Source organism: Mobula hypostoma, chromosome 7 (genome assembly GCF_963921235.1).
Source record: "Mobula hypostoma chromosome 7, sMobHyp1.1, whole genome shotgun sequence".
In the NCBI taxonomy this organism is placed as follows: Eukaryota; Metazoa; Chordata; class Chondrichthyes; order Myliobatiformes; family Myliobatidae; genus Mobula; species Mobula hypostoma.
The window spans coordinates 188,159,618-188,178,457 of NC_086103.1; the positions used below are offsets into that span (position 1 = coordinate 188,159,618).

Here is an 18,840-nt window from a genome sequence, read left to right on the forward strand (position 1 = left end):
ATTGGTGTGGGTGGAGAATTGGTTAGCAGACAGGAAGCAAAGAGTGGGAATAAACGGGACCTTTTCAGAATGGCAGGCGGTGACTAGTGGGGTACCGCAAGGCTCAGTGCTGGGACCCCAGTTGTTTACAATATATATTAATGACTTGGATGAGGGAATTAAATGCAGCATCTCCAAGTTTGCGGATGACACGAAGCTGGGTGGCAGTGTTAGCAGTGAGGAGGATGCTAAGAGGATGCAGGGTGACTTGGATAGGTTGGGTGAGTGGGCAAACTCATGGCAGATGCAATTTAATGTGGATAAATGTGAAGTTATCCACTTTGGTGGCAAAAATAGGAAAACAGATTATTATCTGAATGGTGGCCGATTAGGAAAAGGGGAGGTGCAACGAGACCTGGGTGTCATTATACACCAGTCATTGAAAGTGGGCATGCAGGTACAGCAGGCGGTGAAAAAGGCGAACGGTATGCTGGCATTTATAGCGAGAGGATTCGAGTACAGGAGCAGGGAGGTACTACTGCAGTTGTACAAGGCCTTGGTGAGACCACACCTGGAGTATTGTGTGCAGTTTTGGTCCCCTAATCTGAGGAAAGACATCTTTGCCATAGAGGGAGTACAAAGAAGGTTCACCAGATTGATTCCTGGGATGGCAGGTCTTTCATATGAAGAAAGACTGGATGAACTGGGCTTGTACTCGTTGGAATTTAGAAGATTGAGGGGGGATCTGATTGAAACGTATAAGATCCTAAAGGGATTGGACAGGCTAGATGCAGGAAGATTGTTCCCGATGTTGGGGAGGTCTAGAACGAGGGGTCACAGTTTGAGGATAGAGGGGAAGCCTTTTAGGACCGAGGTTAGGAAAAACTTCTTCACACAGAGAGTGGTGAATCTGTGGAATTCTCTGCCACAGCAAACTGTTGAGGCCAGTTCATTAGCTATGTTTAAAAGGAAGTTAGATATGGCCCTTGTGGCTACAGGGGTCAGGGGGTATGGAGGGAAGGCTGGGTTCTGAGTTGGATGATCAGCCATGATCATAATAAATGGCGGTGCAGGCTCGAAGGGCCGAATGGCCTACTCCTGCACCTATTTTCTATGTTTCTATGTTTCTATCTACATCCCTCAATGTCCTTTAGACAGCCATCATTGCTATCTACAGCTCGACCTTTGTTGAAGACCAGAAACATCCTGGTCCAAAACAAGCAACAGAGGTCCTGAGCACAGGTGACAACGCTCTCCCTCTATCCCGTCTCCTATCATCAGCCCAATTTTACATTCAGTTTCCCACATCTTGGATTCCCTAACTTTCTAGACCAGCTTACCATGATGGACTTATTAAGAGTCTGGCTGATGTCTGCGTGGACCATATCTACTCTGTTTTCTGGCATTCTCGTCCAGAACCAGAGGACACAGCCTCAAAATTGAGGGGCAACCTTTTAGAACAGAGGTAAGGAGGAATTTTTTTAGCCAGAGAGTAGTGAATCTGTGGAATGCTCTGCCACAGGTTGTGGTGGAGGCCAAATCCATCAGTATATTTAAGGCGGAAGTTGATAGTTTCCTGATTGGTCAGGGCGTCAAAGGATATGGTGAGACAACAGGTGTATGAAGTTGAATGGGATCCAGGATCAGCCATGATGGAATGGCAGAGCAGACTTGATGGGCTGAATGGCCTAATTCTGCTCCTATGTCTTATTCTGCTAGTGACTTCCAGTGCAAAGTACTTACAGTATTAAGTTCATCCATCATTTGTTGACCCCTATTATTACCCGTCCAGTGGTCTGATATCCAGTCATGGAGGAAGACACAAGGGGGATACATACAGTGGTACGTTACAGGTTGGGGATGTCAGACTGCAGATGACATGACTCACCAAAGTGCTCGATCGCTTCCATGAGCTTCCTGGCTTCATCTTGGACATCGGCAGGTACAGAACTCGACACGATCATACTCAAACTCATCATACTGTCCTCGACATACCACTGAAGCCTCTCGATCTCTGTCAGAGATGGGTCAATTGGGCCATCAGAATACATGACAAACATCAAAGGTCCCAGCTCCGACGTCAGTGATTACAGAAAATCCACCCCGACTCTGCCTCCTACGACCAAGCCAATTTCAAATTCAGTTTCTCCAAACACCTCAGATCAGATGCACTTTAACCTTCTTGACCATCTCACTGTACAGGGCTTTGTCAAAAGTCTCACTGAAATCCACGTAAACCATGATGGATCTTACTTCAATCATAACATTTAAAAGCGATTAGGATGGGTACACGGACAGGAGAAGAATGGTCTGGGTACTGGTCAAAGGGGGTAGCAGAGCATCAGGATGTCACAGACTGGATGGGACGAAGGGCCTATTTCTGTGCTGTAGAGCTCGATGACCCTACTCTCCACAATTCCTTTCCTCTTCTATTGAATGACTGCACATATCATTGGTTCAGACCAGTAGCCATAAACTCTGGTGGCAACATAGCACGGCCACAAATTACTAACCTGAACTCAAACGTCCCTGGAATGTGGGAGGAAACTGCAGCACCCAGAGAAACACACGGGGAGTACGTATAAACTCCTTACAGACAGCACCCAGAGAAACACACGGGGAGTACGTATAAACTCCTTACAGACAGCACCCAGAGAAACACACGGGAGTACGTATAAACTCCTTACAGACAGCACCCAGAGAAACACACGGGGAGTACGTATAAACTCCTTACAGACAGCACCCAGAGAAACACACGGGAGTACGTATAAACTCCTTACAGACAGCACCCAGAGAAATACACGGGGAGTACGTATAAATTCCTTACAGGCAGCACCCAGAGAAACACACGGGGAGTACGTATAAACTCCTTACAGGCAGCACCCAGAGAAATACACGGGGAGTACGTATAAACTCCTTACAGGCAGCACCCAGAGAAATACACGGGGAGTACGTATAAACTCCTTACAGGCAGCACCCAGAGAAACACACGGGGAGTACGTATAAACTCCTTACAGGCAGCACCCAGAGAAACACACGGGGAGTACGTATAAACTCCTTACAGACAGCACCCAGAGAAACACACGGGGAGTACGTATAAACTCCTTACAGACAGCACCCAGAGAAACACACGGGGAGTACGTATAAACTCCTTACAGACAGCACCCAGAGAAACACACGGGGAGTACGTATAACCTCCTTACAGACAGCACCCAGAGAAACACACGGGGAGTACGTATAACCTCCTTACAGACAGCACCCAGAGAAACACACGGGGAGTACGTATAAACTCCTTACAGACAGCACCCAGAGAAACACACGGGGAGTACGTATAAACTCCTTACAGACAGCACCCAGAGAAACACACGGGGAGTACGTATAAATTCCTTACAGACAGCACCCAGAGAAACACACGGGGAGTACGTATAAACTCCTTACAGACAGCACCCAGAGAAACACACGGGGAGTACGTATAAACTCCTTACAGACAGCACCCAGAGAAACACACGGGGAGTACGTATAAACTCCTTACAGACAGCACCCAGAGAAATACACGGGAGTACGTATAAACTCCTTACAGACAGCACCCAGAGAAACACACAGGGAGTACGTATAACCTCCTTACAGACAGCACCCAGAGAAACACACGGGGAGTACGTATAAACTCCTTACAGACAGCACCCAGAGAAACACACGGGGAGTACGTATAAACTCCTTACAGACAGCACCCAGAGAAACACACGGGAGTACGTATAAACTCCTTACAGACAGCACCCAGAGAAACACACGGGGAGTACGTATAAACTCCTTACAGGCAGCACCCAGAGAAACACACGGGGAGTACGTATAAACTCCTTACAGGCAGTGGCTGGAATTAAACCTAACTGCTAGAGTTGTGAAGATTTACACTAATTCCCGGGATGGCGGGACTGTCATATGTCAAAAGATTGGAGCGACTGGGCTTGTATACTCTGGAATTTAGAAGGCAGAGAGGGGATCTTATTGAAACACATAAGATTATTAAGGGATTGGACACGCTGGAGGCAGGAAGCATGTTCCCGCTGATGGGCGAGTCCAGAACCAGACGCCACAGTTTAAGAATAAGGGGTAGTCCATTTGGAACAGAGTTGAGGAAAAACTTTTTCACCCAGAGAGTGGTGGATATATGGAATGCTCTGCCCCAGAAGGCTGTGGAGGCCAAGTCTCTGGACGCTTTCAAGGAAGAGATGGATAGAGCTCTTAAAGATAGCGGAATCAAAGGTTATGGGGATCAGGCAGGAACTGGATACTGATTGTGGATGATCAGCCATGATCACAGTGAATGGCGGTGCTGGCTCAAAGGGCCGAATGGCCTACTCCTGCACCTATTGTCTATTGTCACTCTGCTACGGTGCCATTCAATAACAGTAGTTTGCATTACAGCGAAGCAGGCCCTTGCTGCCTGCTTAGGTGACCAATTAACCCACTAATCTGTATGTCTTTGTAATGCGTAGGAAACCGGAGCACCCGGTGAAAATGCACACAGTCACAGGGAGAACGTACAAACTCATTACAGACGGCAGTGGGCTTTGAACGAATGTTACAGCGCTACACCAACAGCTACACTACCCTGCTGCCCGGAGAGGACTGGAGGACATCTATCACTCACATGTTGTACCAAACAGTAGAAATGATGGCACTGGTTACTGGGGCCAGAGGAGGCTCTGGGGCATTTACCAGTAAGCCCTGACTGGTCCTCTGGGGGAACGTCAGGGCTGAGAAGCTTTCCCATGGAGCCAGGAAGACGGAGGGATGTGGAAAGTTTCAGAACGTGCACTGCATTCTTACCAATAAGGATCAAGGTCCCACTGTCTTTCGCTGTCCAGCTGACCTTGGGTGACTGAAGCTTGCGTCCACGGGGTCGCTGAGTTCCACTGGGGCCAGGTTCCACAACATGAACCATGGCAATGTGGGTGACCAGCCGGAACTGACAGCTCTGCCAGAACCTCTTCACGGACAGCAGCTGCTTGTGACGCTTGAACTCCTTCCTTGCTTTAGCCAGGACCTGGAGCAGACAATAAGTACTTAACAGTAAGTACTCCTGTTTGAGTACTGTTGGGGGGGAGCACCCTACCTGGGGGAGGCAACACTGGTCATGTCTCTGGCACAGAGTCCGGCCCTGTGGCTCAGAAGGGTAGGGAAAGGAAGAGGATGGCAGCAGTGATAGGGGACTCTATTTAGTTAGGGGGTCAGACAGGCGATTCTGTGGATGCAGGAAAGAAACACGGATGGTAGCTGGACTCCCAGGTGCCAGGGTCCGGGATGTTTCTGATCACGTCCACAATATCCTGAAGTGGGAGGGAGAACAGCCAGAGGTCGTGGTACATATTGGTACCAACGACATAGGTAGGAAAAGGGAGGAGGTCCTGAAAAAAGACTACAGGGAGTTAGGAAGGAAGTTGAGAAGCAGGACCTCAAAGGTAGTAATCTCAGGATTACTGCCTGTGTCGCACGACAGTGAGAATAGGAATAGAATGAGGTGGAGGATAAATGCGTAGCTGAGGGATTGGAGCAGGGGGCAGGGATTCAGATTTCTGGATCATTGGGACCTCTTTTGGGGCAGGAGTGACCTGTACAAAAAGGACGGGTTGCACTTGAATCCCAGGAGGACCAGTATCCTGGTGGGGAGGTTTGCAAAGGCGACTGGGGAGAGTTTAAACTAGGATTGCTTGGGGATGGGAACCAAACTGAAGAGACGGAGGTTTAGGCAGTTGGCTCACACACAGAGAAAGCTTGGAACAGAGGGAGGATAGGCAGGTGATAGAGAAGGGACTTGCTCAGATTGATGGTTTGAGATGTGTCTATTTTAATGCAAGGAGTATTATGAACAAAGTGGATGAGCTTAGAGCGTGGATCAGCACTTGGAGCTACGATGTTGTGGCCATTACAGAGACTTGGATGGTGCAGGGGCAGGAATGGTTACATTGAGTGCCAGGCTTTAGATGTTTCAGAAACATCGAGGAGCAGACAGGGAGACAGATTCTGGAAAGGTGTAATAATAACAGGGCTGTCGTGGTGGGAGATTTTAATTTCCCAAATGTCAATTGGCATGTCCCTAGAGGGAGGGGTTTAGATGGGGTGGAGTTTGTTAGGTGTGTTCAGGAAGGTTTCTTGACACAATACGTAGATAAGCCTACAAGAGGAGAGACTGTACTTGATCTGGTATTGGGAAATGAACCTGGTCAAGTGTCAGATCTCTCAGTGGGAGAGTATTTTGGAGATAGTGATCACAATTCTATCACCTTTACCATAGCATTGGAGAGAGATAGGAACAGACAAGTTAAAAAAGCATTTAATTGGAGTAAGGGGAATTATGAGGCTATCAGGCAGAAACTTGGAAGCATTAATTGGGAACAGATGTTCTCAGGGAGATGTACGGAAGAAATGTGGCAAATGTTCAGGGGATATTTGCGTGGAGTTCTGCATAGATATGTTCTAATGAGACAGGGAAAGGATGGTAGGGTACAGGAACCGTGGTGTACAAAGGCTGTTGTAGATCTAGTCAAGAAGAAGAGAAGAGCTTATGAAAGGTTCAAAAAACTAAGTAATGATAGAGATCTAGAAAATTATAAGGCTAACAGGAAGGAACTTAAGATAGAAATTAGGAGAGCCAGAAGGGGCCATGAGGAGATAGCAGAGGTACTTAATGAGTACTCTGCTTCAGTATTCACTAAGGAAAAGGATCTTGGCTGTTGTAGGGATGACTTGCAGTGGACTGAAAAGCTTGAGCATGTAGGTATTAAGAAAGAGGATGTGCTGGAGCTTTTAGAAAGCATCAAGTTGGATAAAGCTACTGTGGGAGGTGAGGGAGGAGATTGCTGAGCCTCTGGCGATGATCTTTGCATCTTCAATGGGGATGAGAAAGGTTCCGGAGGATTGGAGGGTTGCAGATGTTGTTCCATTATTCAAGAAAGGGAGTAGAGATAGCCCAGGAAATTATAGACCAGTGAGTCTTATTTCAGTGGTTGGTAAGTTGATGGAGAAGATCCAGAGAGGCAGGATTTATGAACATTTGCAGAGGCATAATATGATTAAGAATAGTCAGCATGGCTTTGTGAAAGGCAGGTCGTGCCTTACGAGCCTGATTGAATTTTTTGAGAATGTGACTAAACACGTTGATGAAGGTAGAGCCGTAGATGTAGTGTATATGGATTTCAGCAAGGCATTTGATAAGGTACCCCGTGCAAGGCGTATTGAGAAAGTAAGGAGGCATGGGATCCAAGGGGACATTGCTTTGTGAATCCAGAACTGGCTTGCCCACAGAAGGCAAAGAGTGGTTGTAGATGGGTCATATTCTGCATGGAGGCCAGTGACCAGTGGTGTGCCTCAGGGATCTGTTCTGGGACCCCTTCTCTTCGTGATTTTTATAAATGACCTGGATGAGGAAGTGGAGGGAAGGGTTAGTAAGTTTACTGATGACACAAAGGTTCGGGGTGTTGTGGATAGTGTGGAGGGCTGTCAGAGATTACAGCAGGACATTGATAGGATGCAAAACTGGGCTGAGAAGTGTTCAACCCAGATAAGTGTGAGGTGGTTCATTTTGGTAGGTCAAGTATGATGACAGAATATAGTATTAATGGTAAGACTCCTGGCAGTGTGGAGGATCAGAGTGATCTTGGGGTCCGAGTCCATAGGACACTCAAAGCTGCTGTGCAGGTTGACTCTGTGGTTAAGAAAACATACGGTGCATTGGCCTTCATCAATTGTGGGATTGAGTTCAAGAGCTGAGAGGTAATGTTGCAGCTATATAGGACCCTGGTCAGACCCCACTTGGAGTACTGTGCTCAGTTCTGGTCGCCTCACTACAGGAAGGATGTGGAAGCCATAGAAAGGGTGCAGAGGAGATTTACAAGGATGTTGCCTGGATTGGGGAGCATGCCTTATGGGAATAGGTTGAGTGAACTCGGCCTTTTTTCCTTGGAGTGATGGAGGATGAGAGGTGACCTGATAGAGGTGTATAAGATGATGAGAGGCATTGATCGTGTGGATAGTCAGAGGCTTTTTCCCAGGGCCACAAGAGGGCACAGTTTTAAGGTGCTGGGGAATAGGTACAGAGGGGATGTCAGGGGTAAGTTTTTTACTCAGAGAGTGGTGAGTGCGTGGAATGGGCTGCCGGCGATGGTGGAGGAGGTGGATACGATAGGGTCTTTTAAGAGACTCCTGGACGGGTACATGGAGCTTAGAAAAATAGAGGGCTATGGGTAACCCTTGGTAATTTCTAAGATAGGGACATATTCAGCACAGGTTTGTGGGCCGAAGGGCCTGTATTGTGCTGTAGGTTTTCTATGTTTCTATGTTTCAGGAGCGAGGCACAACAATGTCTGGCAATGCTCTGCGAGGCCCAAGAACGTCCAACACAACTCCACGAGGCCTGGAAACACCAAACACAAATGCAAGGCTCAGTAAGAGCGGGCACAACTCCTATGGTGGAGGGAGTCTAGGGACAGAGGACACAGTCTCAAAACAGAGGGACGTCCATTTAGAATGGAGGTGAGGAGGAATTTCTTTAGCAAGACTGTGGTGAATCTGTGGAATTTGTTGCTGTGGAGGCCAAATGATTGGGTATACTTAAGGCAGAGGTTGATAGATCCTTGATTAGTTCGGTCATGAAGGGTAACGGGGAGAAAGCAGGATATTAGGGCCGACAGAACCCCAGACTGATATTGAATCAGCCATGATGAAATGTCAGAGTAGATTCGATGGGCCAAATGGCCTACTTCTTTCCTATATCTTATGGTCTTATCATTGGCCTCACACTCTCCCACACTGACAGAGATTTTCTCACCTGTCTGATAAATTCACTGTATGCAGGCAGATCGTATGCTAAAAGATCTGATATCGTCATATCCCACTCTGTATGCCAGGTCTCGCCCATCTCTGTAAAGACAAGTACAGGCCAGGATGATAAGAGACATAGATTGAGTGGACAGCCAGAGACTTTTTCCCAAGTGGACATGAAGGGGGCATAATTTTAAGGGATTTGGAGGGAAGTCAGAAGTATTTTTTTTACACAGAGGGTGGTGGGTGTGTGGAACTCACTGCTGGGGTGGTGGTAGAGGCAGGTACATTCGGAACATTTAAAAGACTGTTAGTTAGACACATGTATGATAGAAAAGTGGAGGATTATGCGGGAGGGAATTGATCTTGGAGTATGCTAAAGGGTCAGCACTACATTGTGGGCCGAAGGACCTTTTCTCTGCTGTAGTGTTCTGCGTTGTAATCACAAAGGTTCAGGAGACAACAGATGCCACACACAATCTCAGTGGGTCAAGCAGGATCTGTGGGGGGAGCGGTATTGACATTGAGTCGACACCCTGCATCAGAGTCAAATTAACAATTTCCCCACCATTTTAGTATGCGAGTGACCCAGGTTCAATTCCTGTCACTGGCTGTAAGGATTTTGTAAATCCTACCCCTGACCATGTGGGTTTCCTCTGGGTACTCCGGTTCCCAAAGACGTACGGGTTAATAGGTTCAAAGTAAATTTATTATTGAAGTGTCACCACATACAACCCCGAGGTTCATTTTCTTGTGGGCATATTCAGTAACTCTAATAACCATAATAGAATTCGTGAAAGACCGCACCAACAGTGTGCAAAATACAATAAACTTCAAATACAAAACAAAGAAAAAAATAAATAATAATAGAAACATAGAAACACAGAAAATAGGTGCAGGAGTAGGCCATTCGGCCCTTCGAGTCTGCACCGCCATTTATTATGATCATGGCTGATCATCCAACTCAGAACCCCGTACCAGCCTTCCCTCCATACCCCCTGACCCCCGTAGCCACAAGGGCCATATCTAACTCCCTCTTAAATATAGCCAATGAACTGGCCTCAACTGTTTCCTGTGGCAGAGAATTCCACAGATTCACCACTCTCTGTGTGAAGAAGTTTTTCCTAATCTCGGTCCTAAAAGACTTCCCCTTTATCCTCAAACTGTGATCCCTTGTTCTGGACTTCCCCAACATCGGGAACAATCTTCCTGCATCTAGCCTGTCCAATCCCTTTAGGATTTTATACGTTTCAATCAGATCCCCCCTCAATCTTCTAAATTCCAACAAGTACAAGCCCAGTTCATCCAGTCTTTCTTCATATGAAAGTCCTGCCATCCCAGGAATCAATCTGGTGAACCTTCTTTGTACTCCCTCTATGGCAAGGATGTCTTTCCTCAGATTAGGGGACCAAAACTGCACACAATACTCCAGGTGTGGTCTCACCAAGGCCTTGTACAACTGCACTAGTACCTCCCTGCTCCTGTACTCGAATCCTCTCGCTATAAATGCCAGCATACCATTCGCCTTTTTCACCGCCTGCTGTACCTGCATGCCCACTTTCAATGACTGGTGTATAATGACACACAGGTCTCGTTACACTTCCCCTTTTCCTAATCGGCCACCATTCAGATAATAATCTGTTTTCCTATTTTTGCCACCAAAGTGGATAACTTCATATTTATCCACATTAAATTGCATCTGCCATGAATTTGCCCACTCACCCAACCTATCCAAGTCACCCTGCATCCTCTTAGCATCCTCCTCACTGCTAACACTGCCACCCAGCTTCGTGTCAGCCGCAAACTTGGAGATGCTGCATTTAATTCCCTCATCCAAGTCATTAATATATATTGTAAACAACTGGGGTCCTAGCACTGAGCCTTGCGGTACCCCAGTAGTCACTGCCTGCCATTCTGAAAAGGTCCCGTTTATTCCCACTCTTTGCTTCCTGTCTGCTAACCAATTCTCCACCCACATCAATACCTTACCCCCAATACCGTGTGCTTTAAGTTTGCACACTAATCTCCTGTGTGGGACCTTGTCAAAAGCCTTTTGAAAATCCAAATATACCACATCCACTGGTTCTCCCCTATCCACTCTACTAGTTACATCCTCAAAAAATTCTATAATGATAAATAAGGCACAATCAAGTAGTAATCATCATTTACCAAAACCTTGCTTTAAAATACAAACTCTTAAAAGAAACCATACCTTACCATAATACAAGCCTTACCCAGTTTGAGTCAGAGTCCCACAAATTATAATTAATGAAATAAAATCAAGTTTGTCATTCAAATCATACATGGATACAGCGTTCCTCTGGGGCCAAGGTACAAAAACATACATGCACGTTTAAAACAATGAGAAAGGGGAAAAAAGGGAACATAGTCGTGTAAGAAAGCAAATTTTTAGACCAAGTTCCTAAGAGATAAGTCCCACAAATTGATGGTTCCTGGCAGTCCAGCCCGTAATTCCACCGATCCACCACTTGAGGGCAACACTGATAGGACAGGCCACACCCAATCGAGCCCGAGGACTGAGGCCTAGTCCAAGCTACAATCAAGGTGACACTGCTGCCTTGCTGCCTTTGTGGCCACAAAACAAGGGAAGCAGGCTGTGGCGATCAATGTCCAACAGGGCCTTGCGATCGCAAAAGAAACATCCAAGACAGTCACTCATGGTTTCACTACACACAGCCTTCGCACCAACTTAAGATCAATTGGTTATTACAGATGTGACAATCCATAATATAATATTACAGGACAAGCAAGCAAGAACAACTTACTTAATAGATATAGCCATTCCAAACACACATAACATGCAGAAATCAATAAGAAAATTGTGGGATTGAGTTTAGGAGCCGAGAGGTTGTTGCAGCTATATAGGACCCTGGTCAGACCCCACTTGGAGCACTGTGCTCAGTTCTGGTCGCCTCACTACAGGAAGGATGTGGAAACCACAGAAAGGGTGCAGAGGAGATTTACAAGGATGTTGCCTGGATTGGGGAACATGCCTTATGAGAATAGGTTGAGTGAACTCGGCCTTTTTCCTTGGAGTGATGGACGATGAGAGGTGACCTGATAGCGGTGTATAAGATGATAAGAGCCATTGATTGTGTGGATAGCCAGAGGCTTTTTCCCAAGGCTGAAATGGCTAGCATGAGAGGGCACAGTTTTAAGGTACTTGGAAGTCGGTACAGAGAAGGTGTCAGGGCTAAGTTGTTTTACTCAGAGAGTGGTGAGTGCGTGGAATGGGCTGCCGGTGATAGTGGTGGAGGCGGATACGATAGGGTCTTTTAAGAGACTCGTGGATAGGTACATGGAGCTTAGAAAAATAGAGGGCTCTAGGTAACCCTAGGTAATTTCTAAGGTAAGGTAATGTTCACACAGCTTTGTGGGCCGAAGGGCCTGTATTGTGCTGTAGGTTTTCTATGTTTGTATGTTTCTAAAAAATACCAGCAATTTGCTGAATTAAAAGAGGAAAGTGGAAGACTTTGGAACATGAACAATAGTAACATAGAACAATAGTAATAGTTCCAAAAGTGATATCTACAACTGCTATCATCTGGAAGTCACTACACAATAGCATTAAACAATTAGGGCTACACAGCAATATTTATGTACACCTTTAGAAAGCCTCAATACTAAACATCACCAGAATACCTCAAAAATTCCTAGCAATTGAGAAATGAGTGTGCTTGTACCTCAGATTTTACCAGCTTGAGCTGAGAAAAAATACTTTGAAAATAATAAATAAGCAATAAATATCGAGAATTTGAGATGAAGAGTCCTTGAAAGTGAGTCCATAGGTTGTGGGAACAGTTCAGTGATGGGGCAAGTGAAGCTGACTGAAGTTGCCCCCACTGGATTAAGAGCCTGATAGTTGAGGGGTAATAACAGTTCCTGAACCTGGTGGTGTGGGACCTGATGGTTGAGGGGTAATAACTGTTCCTGAACCTGGTGGTGTGGGACCTGATGGTTATAGGGTAATAACTGTTCCTGAACCTGGTGGTGTGGGACCTGATGGTTGAGGGGTAATAACTGTTCCTGAACCTGGTGGTGTGGGACCTGATGGTTGAGGGGTAATAACTGTTCCTGAACCTGGTGGTGTGGGACCTGATGGTTGAGGGGTAATAACTGTTCCTGAACCTGGTGGTGTGGGACCTGATGGTTGAGGGGTAATAACTGTTCCTGAACCTGGTGATGTGGGACCTGATGGTTGAGGGGTAATAACTGTTCCTGAACCTGGTGGTGTGGGACCTGATGGTTGAGGGGTAATAACTGTTCCTGAACCTGGTGGTGTGGGTCCTGATAGTTGAGGGTAATAACAGTTCCTGAACCTGGTGGTGTGAGTCCTGAGGGTCCTGTTCCTTCATCCTGATGGCAGCAGTGAGATGACAGCATGTCCTGGGAGGTGGTGGTCCCTGATGATGGATGCTCCTTTCCTGCGACAACGCTCTGAGTCGATGTGCTCAATGTCATTTTAATTTTCCACATATTGATCGGGACTCCCATACTGTTAAAGGTCTAGACAGGTTAGAGTTTGTAAAATGTGTTCAGGAAAGTTTTCTAAATCAATGTATAGAGGTACCAACTAGAGAGGAGGCAATATTAGATCTCCTATTAGGAAACAATTTTGGACAGATGACAGAAGTGTGTGTAGGGGAGCACTTTGGTTCCAGTGATTATAACACCATTAGTTTCAACTTGACCATGGATAAAGATAGATCTGGTCCTCAGGTTGAGGTTCTAAACTGGAAAAAGGCCAAATTTGAAGAAATGAGAAAGGATCTAAAAAACATGGATTGGGACAGGTTGTTCTCTGGCAAGGATGTGATTGGTAAGTGGGAAGCCTTCAAAGGAGAAATTTTGAGAGTGCAGAGCTTGTACGTCCCTGTCAGGATTAAAGGCAAAGTGAATAAGAATAAGTAACCTTGGTTCTCAAGGGATATTGGAACTCTGATAAAGAAGAAGAGAGAGTTGTATGACATGTATAGGAAACAGGGTGCAAATAAGGTGCTTGAGGAGTATAAAAAGTGCAAAACAAACTTAAAAAAGAAATCAGGAGGGCTAAAAGAAGACATGAGGTTGCTTTGGCAGTCAAGGTGAAGGATAATCCAAAGAACTTTTACAGGTATATTAAGAGCAAAAGGATAGTAAGAGATAAAATTGGTCCTCTTGAACAGCGGTCCCCAACCACCGGGCCGTGGACCGGTACCGGGCCACACAGCATGTGCTACTGGGCCATGAGGAAACGATATGTGTCAGCTGCACCTTTCCTCATTCCCTGTCATGCACTGTTGAATTTGAACATAGGGTTGCCAACTGTCCCATATAGGCCAGGACATCCCGTATATTGGGCTAAATTGGTTTGTTCTGTATTTCCCCCGCTAAGGTAGAGCATTCCTATGAAACCTTTCGTGCCGAAATGGCATAAAGCGAAGAAGCAATTACTATTTTTTGGGAATTTATGGGAAAATTTTTTGAGCATTCCCAGACATCCCACCTCTCCCGGAAGTTCCAGGAGTCTCCTGCATATCAATAGTGGCTCCCTGACGCCCGGAAATTATATAAATACCCCGGAAATTGATTTTTTTGAGCGGGAGATGGAGATGGAGAATCTGATTGGTCTCTCTTCGTGCTAAGAGTGGTCCCCAACCACCAGGCCACGAGGAAATGATATGATTTGGCGATATGAAACGATATGAGTCAGCTGCACCTTTCCTCATTCCCTGTCACGCCCATTGTTGAACTTGAATGCACACAAGGTCATCAGTGACCCAAGACGTGCAAAGCAATTGAGAGGCAATTGCCGATTGTGTCGTCTCTGATCTGGGCCGACATTTACATGCTGGGCGCCACCTAATCAATTAGCTTGTTTATTTTGGCTTTTTTCTTAGAGATGTGCTGGGTGCGTTCTGGCTACCGCTGTACTGCTGTATTCTTCACAGCCCGGAGGTTTGGGACCACTGTTATAATTGACTTATCACTACATTCATGCAAGGAAAATATGCGCTGTGTGTTTAATATTAAATTCCTTAGATAAACCCCTTTAGAAACGAAATTGAGTGTATTAGCCACTTACAAGTGACCTATAGTTGACTCATCACCTATATTCCAGTCGCGTTTAACACCCTCCCCCCACCCCTGGGGCAGCCAGTCCACAAGAATATTGTCAATATTAAACCGGTCCGCGGTGCAAACAAGGTTGGGGACCCCTGCTCTTGAAGATCAGAGTGGTCAGCTATGTATGGAACCAAAAGAAATGGGGGAGATCTTAAATAGGTTTTTTGCGTCTGTACTTACTAAGGAAACTGGCATGGAGTCAATGGAAATAAGGCAAACAAGTAGTGAGGTCATGGAACCTATACAGATTGAGGAGAAGGAGGTGCTTGCTATCTTGAGGCAAATCAGAGTAGATAAATCCCCAGGACCTGACAGGGTATTCCCTCGGACCTTGAAGGAGACTAGTGTTGAAATTGCAGGGGCCCTGGCAGATATATTTAAAATGTCGGTATCTACGGGGGAGGTGCCAGAGGATTGGAGAATGGCTCATGTTGTTCCATTGTTTAAAAAAGGCTCTAAAAGTAATCTGGGAAATTAGAGCCCGGTAAGTTTGACATCAGTAGTAGGTAAATTATTGGAAGGAGTACTAAGAGATAGGATCTACAAGTATTTGGATAGACAGGGACTTATTAGGGAGAGTCAACATGGCTTTGTGCGTGGTAAGTCATATTAACCAATCTGTTAAGAGTTTTTCGAGGAGGTTACCAGGAAAGTGGATGAAGGGAAGGCAGTGGATGTTGTCTACATGGACTTCAGTAAGGCCTTTGACAAGGTCCCGCATGGGAGGTTAGTTAGGAAGATTCAGTCGCTAGGTACACATGGAGAGGTGGTAAATTGGATTAGACATTGGCTCGATGGAAGAAGCCAGAGAGTGGTAATGGAGGATTGCTTCTCCGAGTGGAGGCCTGTGACTAGTGGTGTGCCACAGGGATCAGGGCTGGGTCCATTGTTATTTGTCATCTATATCAATGATCTGGACGATAATATGGTAAATTGGATCAGCAAGTTTGCTGATGATACAAAGATTGGAGGTGTAGTAGACAGTGAGGAAGGTTTTCAAAGCTTGCAGAGGGATTTGGACCAGCTGGAAAAATGGGCTAAAAAATGGCAGATGGAGTTTAATACAGACAAGTGTGAGGTATTGCACGTTGGAAGGACAAACCAAGGTAGAACATACAGGGTTAATGGTAGGGCACTGAGGAGTGCAGTAGAACAGAGAGATCTGGGAATACAGATACAAAATTCCCTAAAAGTGGTGTTCACAGGTAGATAGGGTCATAAAGAGAGCTTTTGGTACATTGGCCTTTATAAATCAAAGTATTGAGTATAAGAGTTGGAATGTTATGGTGAGGTTGTATAAGGCATTGATGAGGCCGAATTTGGAATATTGTATACAGTTTTGGTCACCAAATTACAGGAAGGATATTAATAAGGTTGAAAGAGTGCAGAGAAGGTTTACAAGGATGTTGCCGGGACTTGAGAAACTCAGTTACAGAGAAAGGTTGAATAGGTTAGGACTTTATTCCCTGGAGCGTAGAAGAATGAGGGGAGATTTGATAGAGGTATATAAAATTATGATGGATATAGACAGAGTGAATGCAAGTAGGCTTTTTCCACTGAGGCAAGGGGAGAAAAAAACCAGAGGACATGGGTTAAGGGTGAGGGGGGAAAAGTTTAAAGGGAACATTAGCGGGGGCTTCTTCACACAGAGAGTGGTGGGAGTGTGGAATGAGCTGCCAGATGAAGTGGTAAATGTGGGCTCTCTTTTAACATTTAAGAAAAACTTGGACAGGTACATGGATCAGAGGTGTATGGAAGGATATGGTCCAGGTGCAGGTCAGTGGGACTAGGCAGAAAAATGGTTTGGCACAGCCAAAAAGGGCCAAAAGGCCTGTTTCTAATGGTAGGGAGGGTTTTGACTGTGATGGACTGGGCCATAACCATTAGTTCTTGTAGGCTTTTCTGCACGAGGGTATTGGTATTTCCATACCAGGCTGTGATGCAACTTGTCAATGTACTCTCCACAACATGTCCACAGAAGCTTCTCAAAGTTTTAGATGTTGCGCTGATTGTTCGCAAACTCCTAAGGAAGTAGAGGCGGTGCCGTGTTTTCTTCATAATTGCACTTACGTGCTGGGCCCAGAACAGGTCCTCCAAAACAATGACACACAGAAATTAAAGTTGCTAATCCTCTCCAACCTTGATCCCCATGACTGCCTGATGGACCTCCAGTTTCTTCCTCCTGAAGTCAGTATTGGTCTTGCAGATTGGTCACATGGATATATATATATTTGGGTGGCAAGAGCTTTTGGGCTGAAAGGGCCCGTTACTGTGCTGAATCTCTAAATAAAATAAACAATAAATAAGCTCTTGGTCGCGTCAGGGGCCCAGCCCGGTCACGTCCGTCACGGAGTGACACCACTTGATGGAGTGACACTATCCAGTGACACCTGTACCTGGGACAGGTTGGGTTCCCATATCCTCACCTGTGAAGATGGACTTCCAGTGTCTTTCCTTTATCTCTGGCTGGGACATGTCCGCCAGGACTGGCAGGAACCGTTTGAATTCTGACACCACCTCGTCAAAGGCCAACAGGATGCTATCATCGGATGGCACTGAAGCTCGGAGTCGCTCGGCTATCGACACCCACCCGTCCAACTCAGTCCTCACCTGCTGCAGTTTAAACTGTAGGAGCAAGGAGTTAAGAGCAGTGAACACTGTTCTGTGCTGATGCCACACCCGTGTGAGCAAGTTCACCAACTGATCCCTGGATAGGGGCAGGATTCGCTGGCCCTGGATTCTCCAAGGTTTAGACATTAGATGCAACCTCATTGAAATATAGATAGAGTGGATGTGGAGAGGATATTCCCTATAGTGGGGGAGTCTAGGACCAGAGGGCACAGATAGAGTGGATGTGGAGAGGATGTTTCCTATAGTGGGGGAGTCTAGGACCAGAGGACACAGAGAGAGTGGATGTGGAGAGGATGTTTCCTATAGTGGGGGAGTCTAGGACCAGAGGACACAGATAGAGTGGATGTAGAGAGGATGTTTCCCTATAGTGGGGGAGTCTAGGACCAGAGGACACAGATAGCGTGGATGTAGAGAGGATGTTCCCTATAGTGGGGGAGTCTAGGACCAGAGGACACAGATAGAGTGGATGTGGAGAGGATGTTCCCTATAGTGGGGAGTCTAGGACCAGAGGACACAGCCTCAGAATAGAGGGTCTTCCATTAGAATGGAGATAAAGAGCAATTTCTTCAGCCAGAGGGTGGTGAATCAGTAGAACTCAATGCCACAGATGACTGTGGAGGCCGAGTCATTGGTTATATTTAAATTGGAGATTGATAGGTTTTTGATTAGTAACAGCGTCAAAGGTTATGGGGAGAAGGCAGGAGAATGGTTTTGAGAGGGATAATAAAGCAGCCATGATGGAGTGGTGGAGCAGACTTGATGGGCTGAATGGCCTAATTCTGCTCCTTTGTCTTATGGTCTTACATCACAGTTCTTATAATGTCCCTCCTGACTGGGCGACCAGCACTGTCTCAGAACACAAGTGATGGAGATCTCTGTGAGACTTTCGGTCACAGGAGGGGAGAATTTTGTTCACCTGAAAGGAAATCTCCACACTTCTCATTGTAGAGAGAGAAGGCGAGAGGGAGAGAGTCTAGGAAAAAGGGGGAAAGGGGGGAGATGAATGAGAGTTATTGGGTCATAGAGAATTACTGCAAAGAAAAAGGCCCTTTGGCTCATCTAGTCGTGTCAAACTACTATTCTGCCTGGTTCAATCAACATGCACTTGGACCATAGTCCTCCATCTCCTCCCACCTATGTATCTGTCCGAACTTCTCTTAAACATTGAAACTGAACCCACGTCCACCAGATACACTGGCAGCTTGTTCCACACTCTCACCACCCTCCCCTTCATGTTTCCCTTCAATATTTCACTTTTCCCCTTTAACCCATGACCCCTAGTTCGAG

At 46.1% G+C, this 18,840-nt stretch overlaps 1 protein-coding gene across 1 annotated transcript in view; it reads right to left on the reverse strand.

Moving 5' to 3' along the window:
* Positions 1 to 18,840, reverse strand: part of LOC134349967 (dynein heavy chain domain-containing protein 1) — a 221,153-nt gene that overhangs the window by 100,570 nt on the left and 101,743 nt on the right. The window contains exons 15-18 of the mRNA XM_063054919.1: positions 17,349 to 17,547; positions 8,804 to 8,895; positions 4,807 to 5,023; positions 1,868 to 1,993 (exon numbers count right to left, since the gene is read on the reverse strand). Coding sequence (XP_062910989.1) covers positions 1,868 to 1,993; positions 4,807 to 5,023; positions 8,804 to 8,895; positions 17,349 to 17,547 — 634 coding nt within the window. The remainder of the gene's footprint in view (positions 1 to 1,867; positions 1,994 to 4,806; positions 5,024 to 8,803; positions 8,896 to 17,348; positions 17,548 to 18,840) is intronic.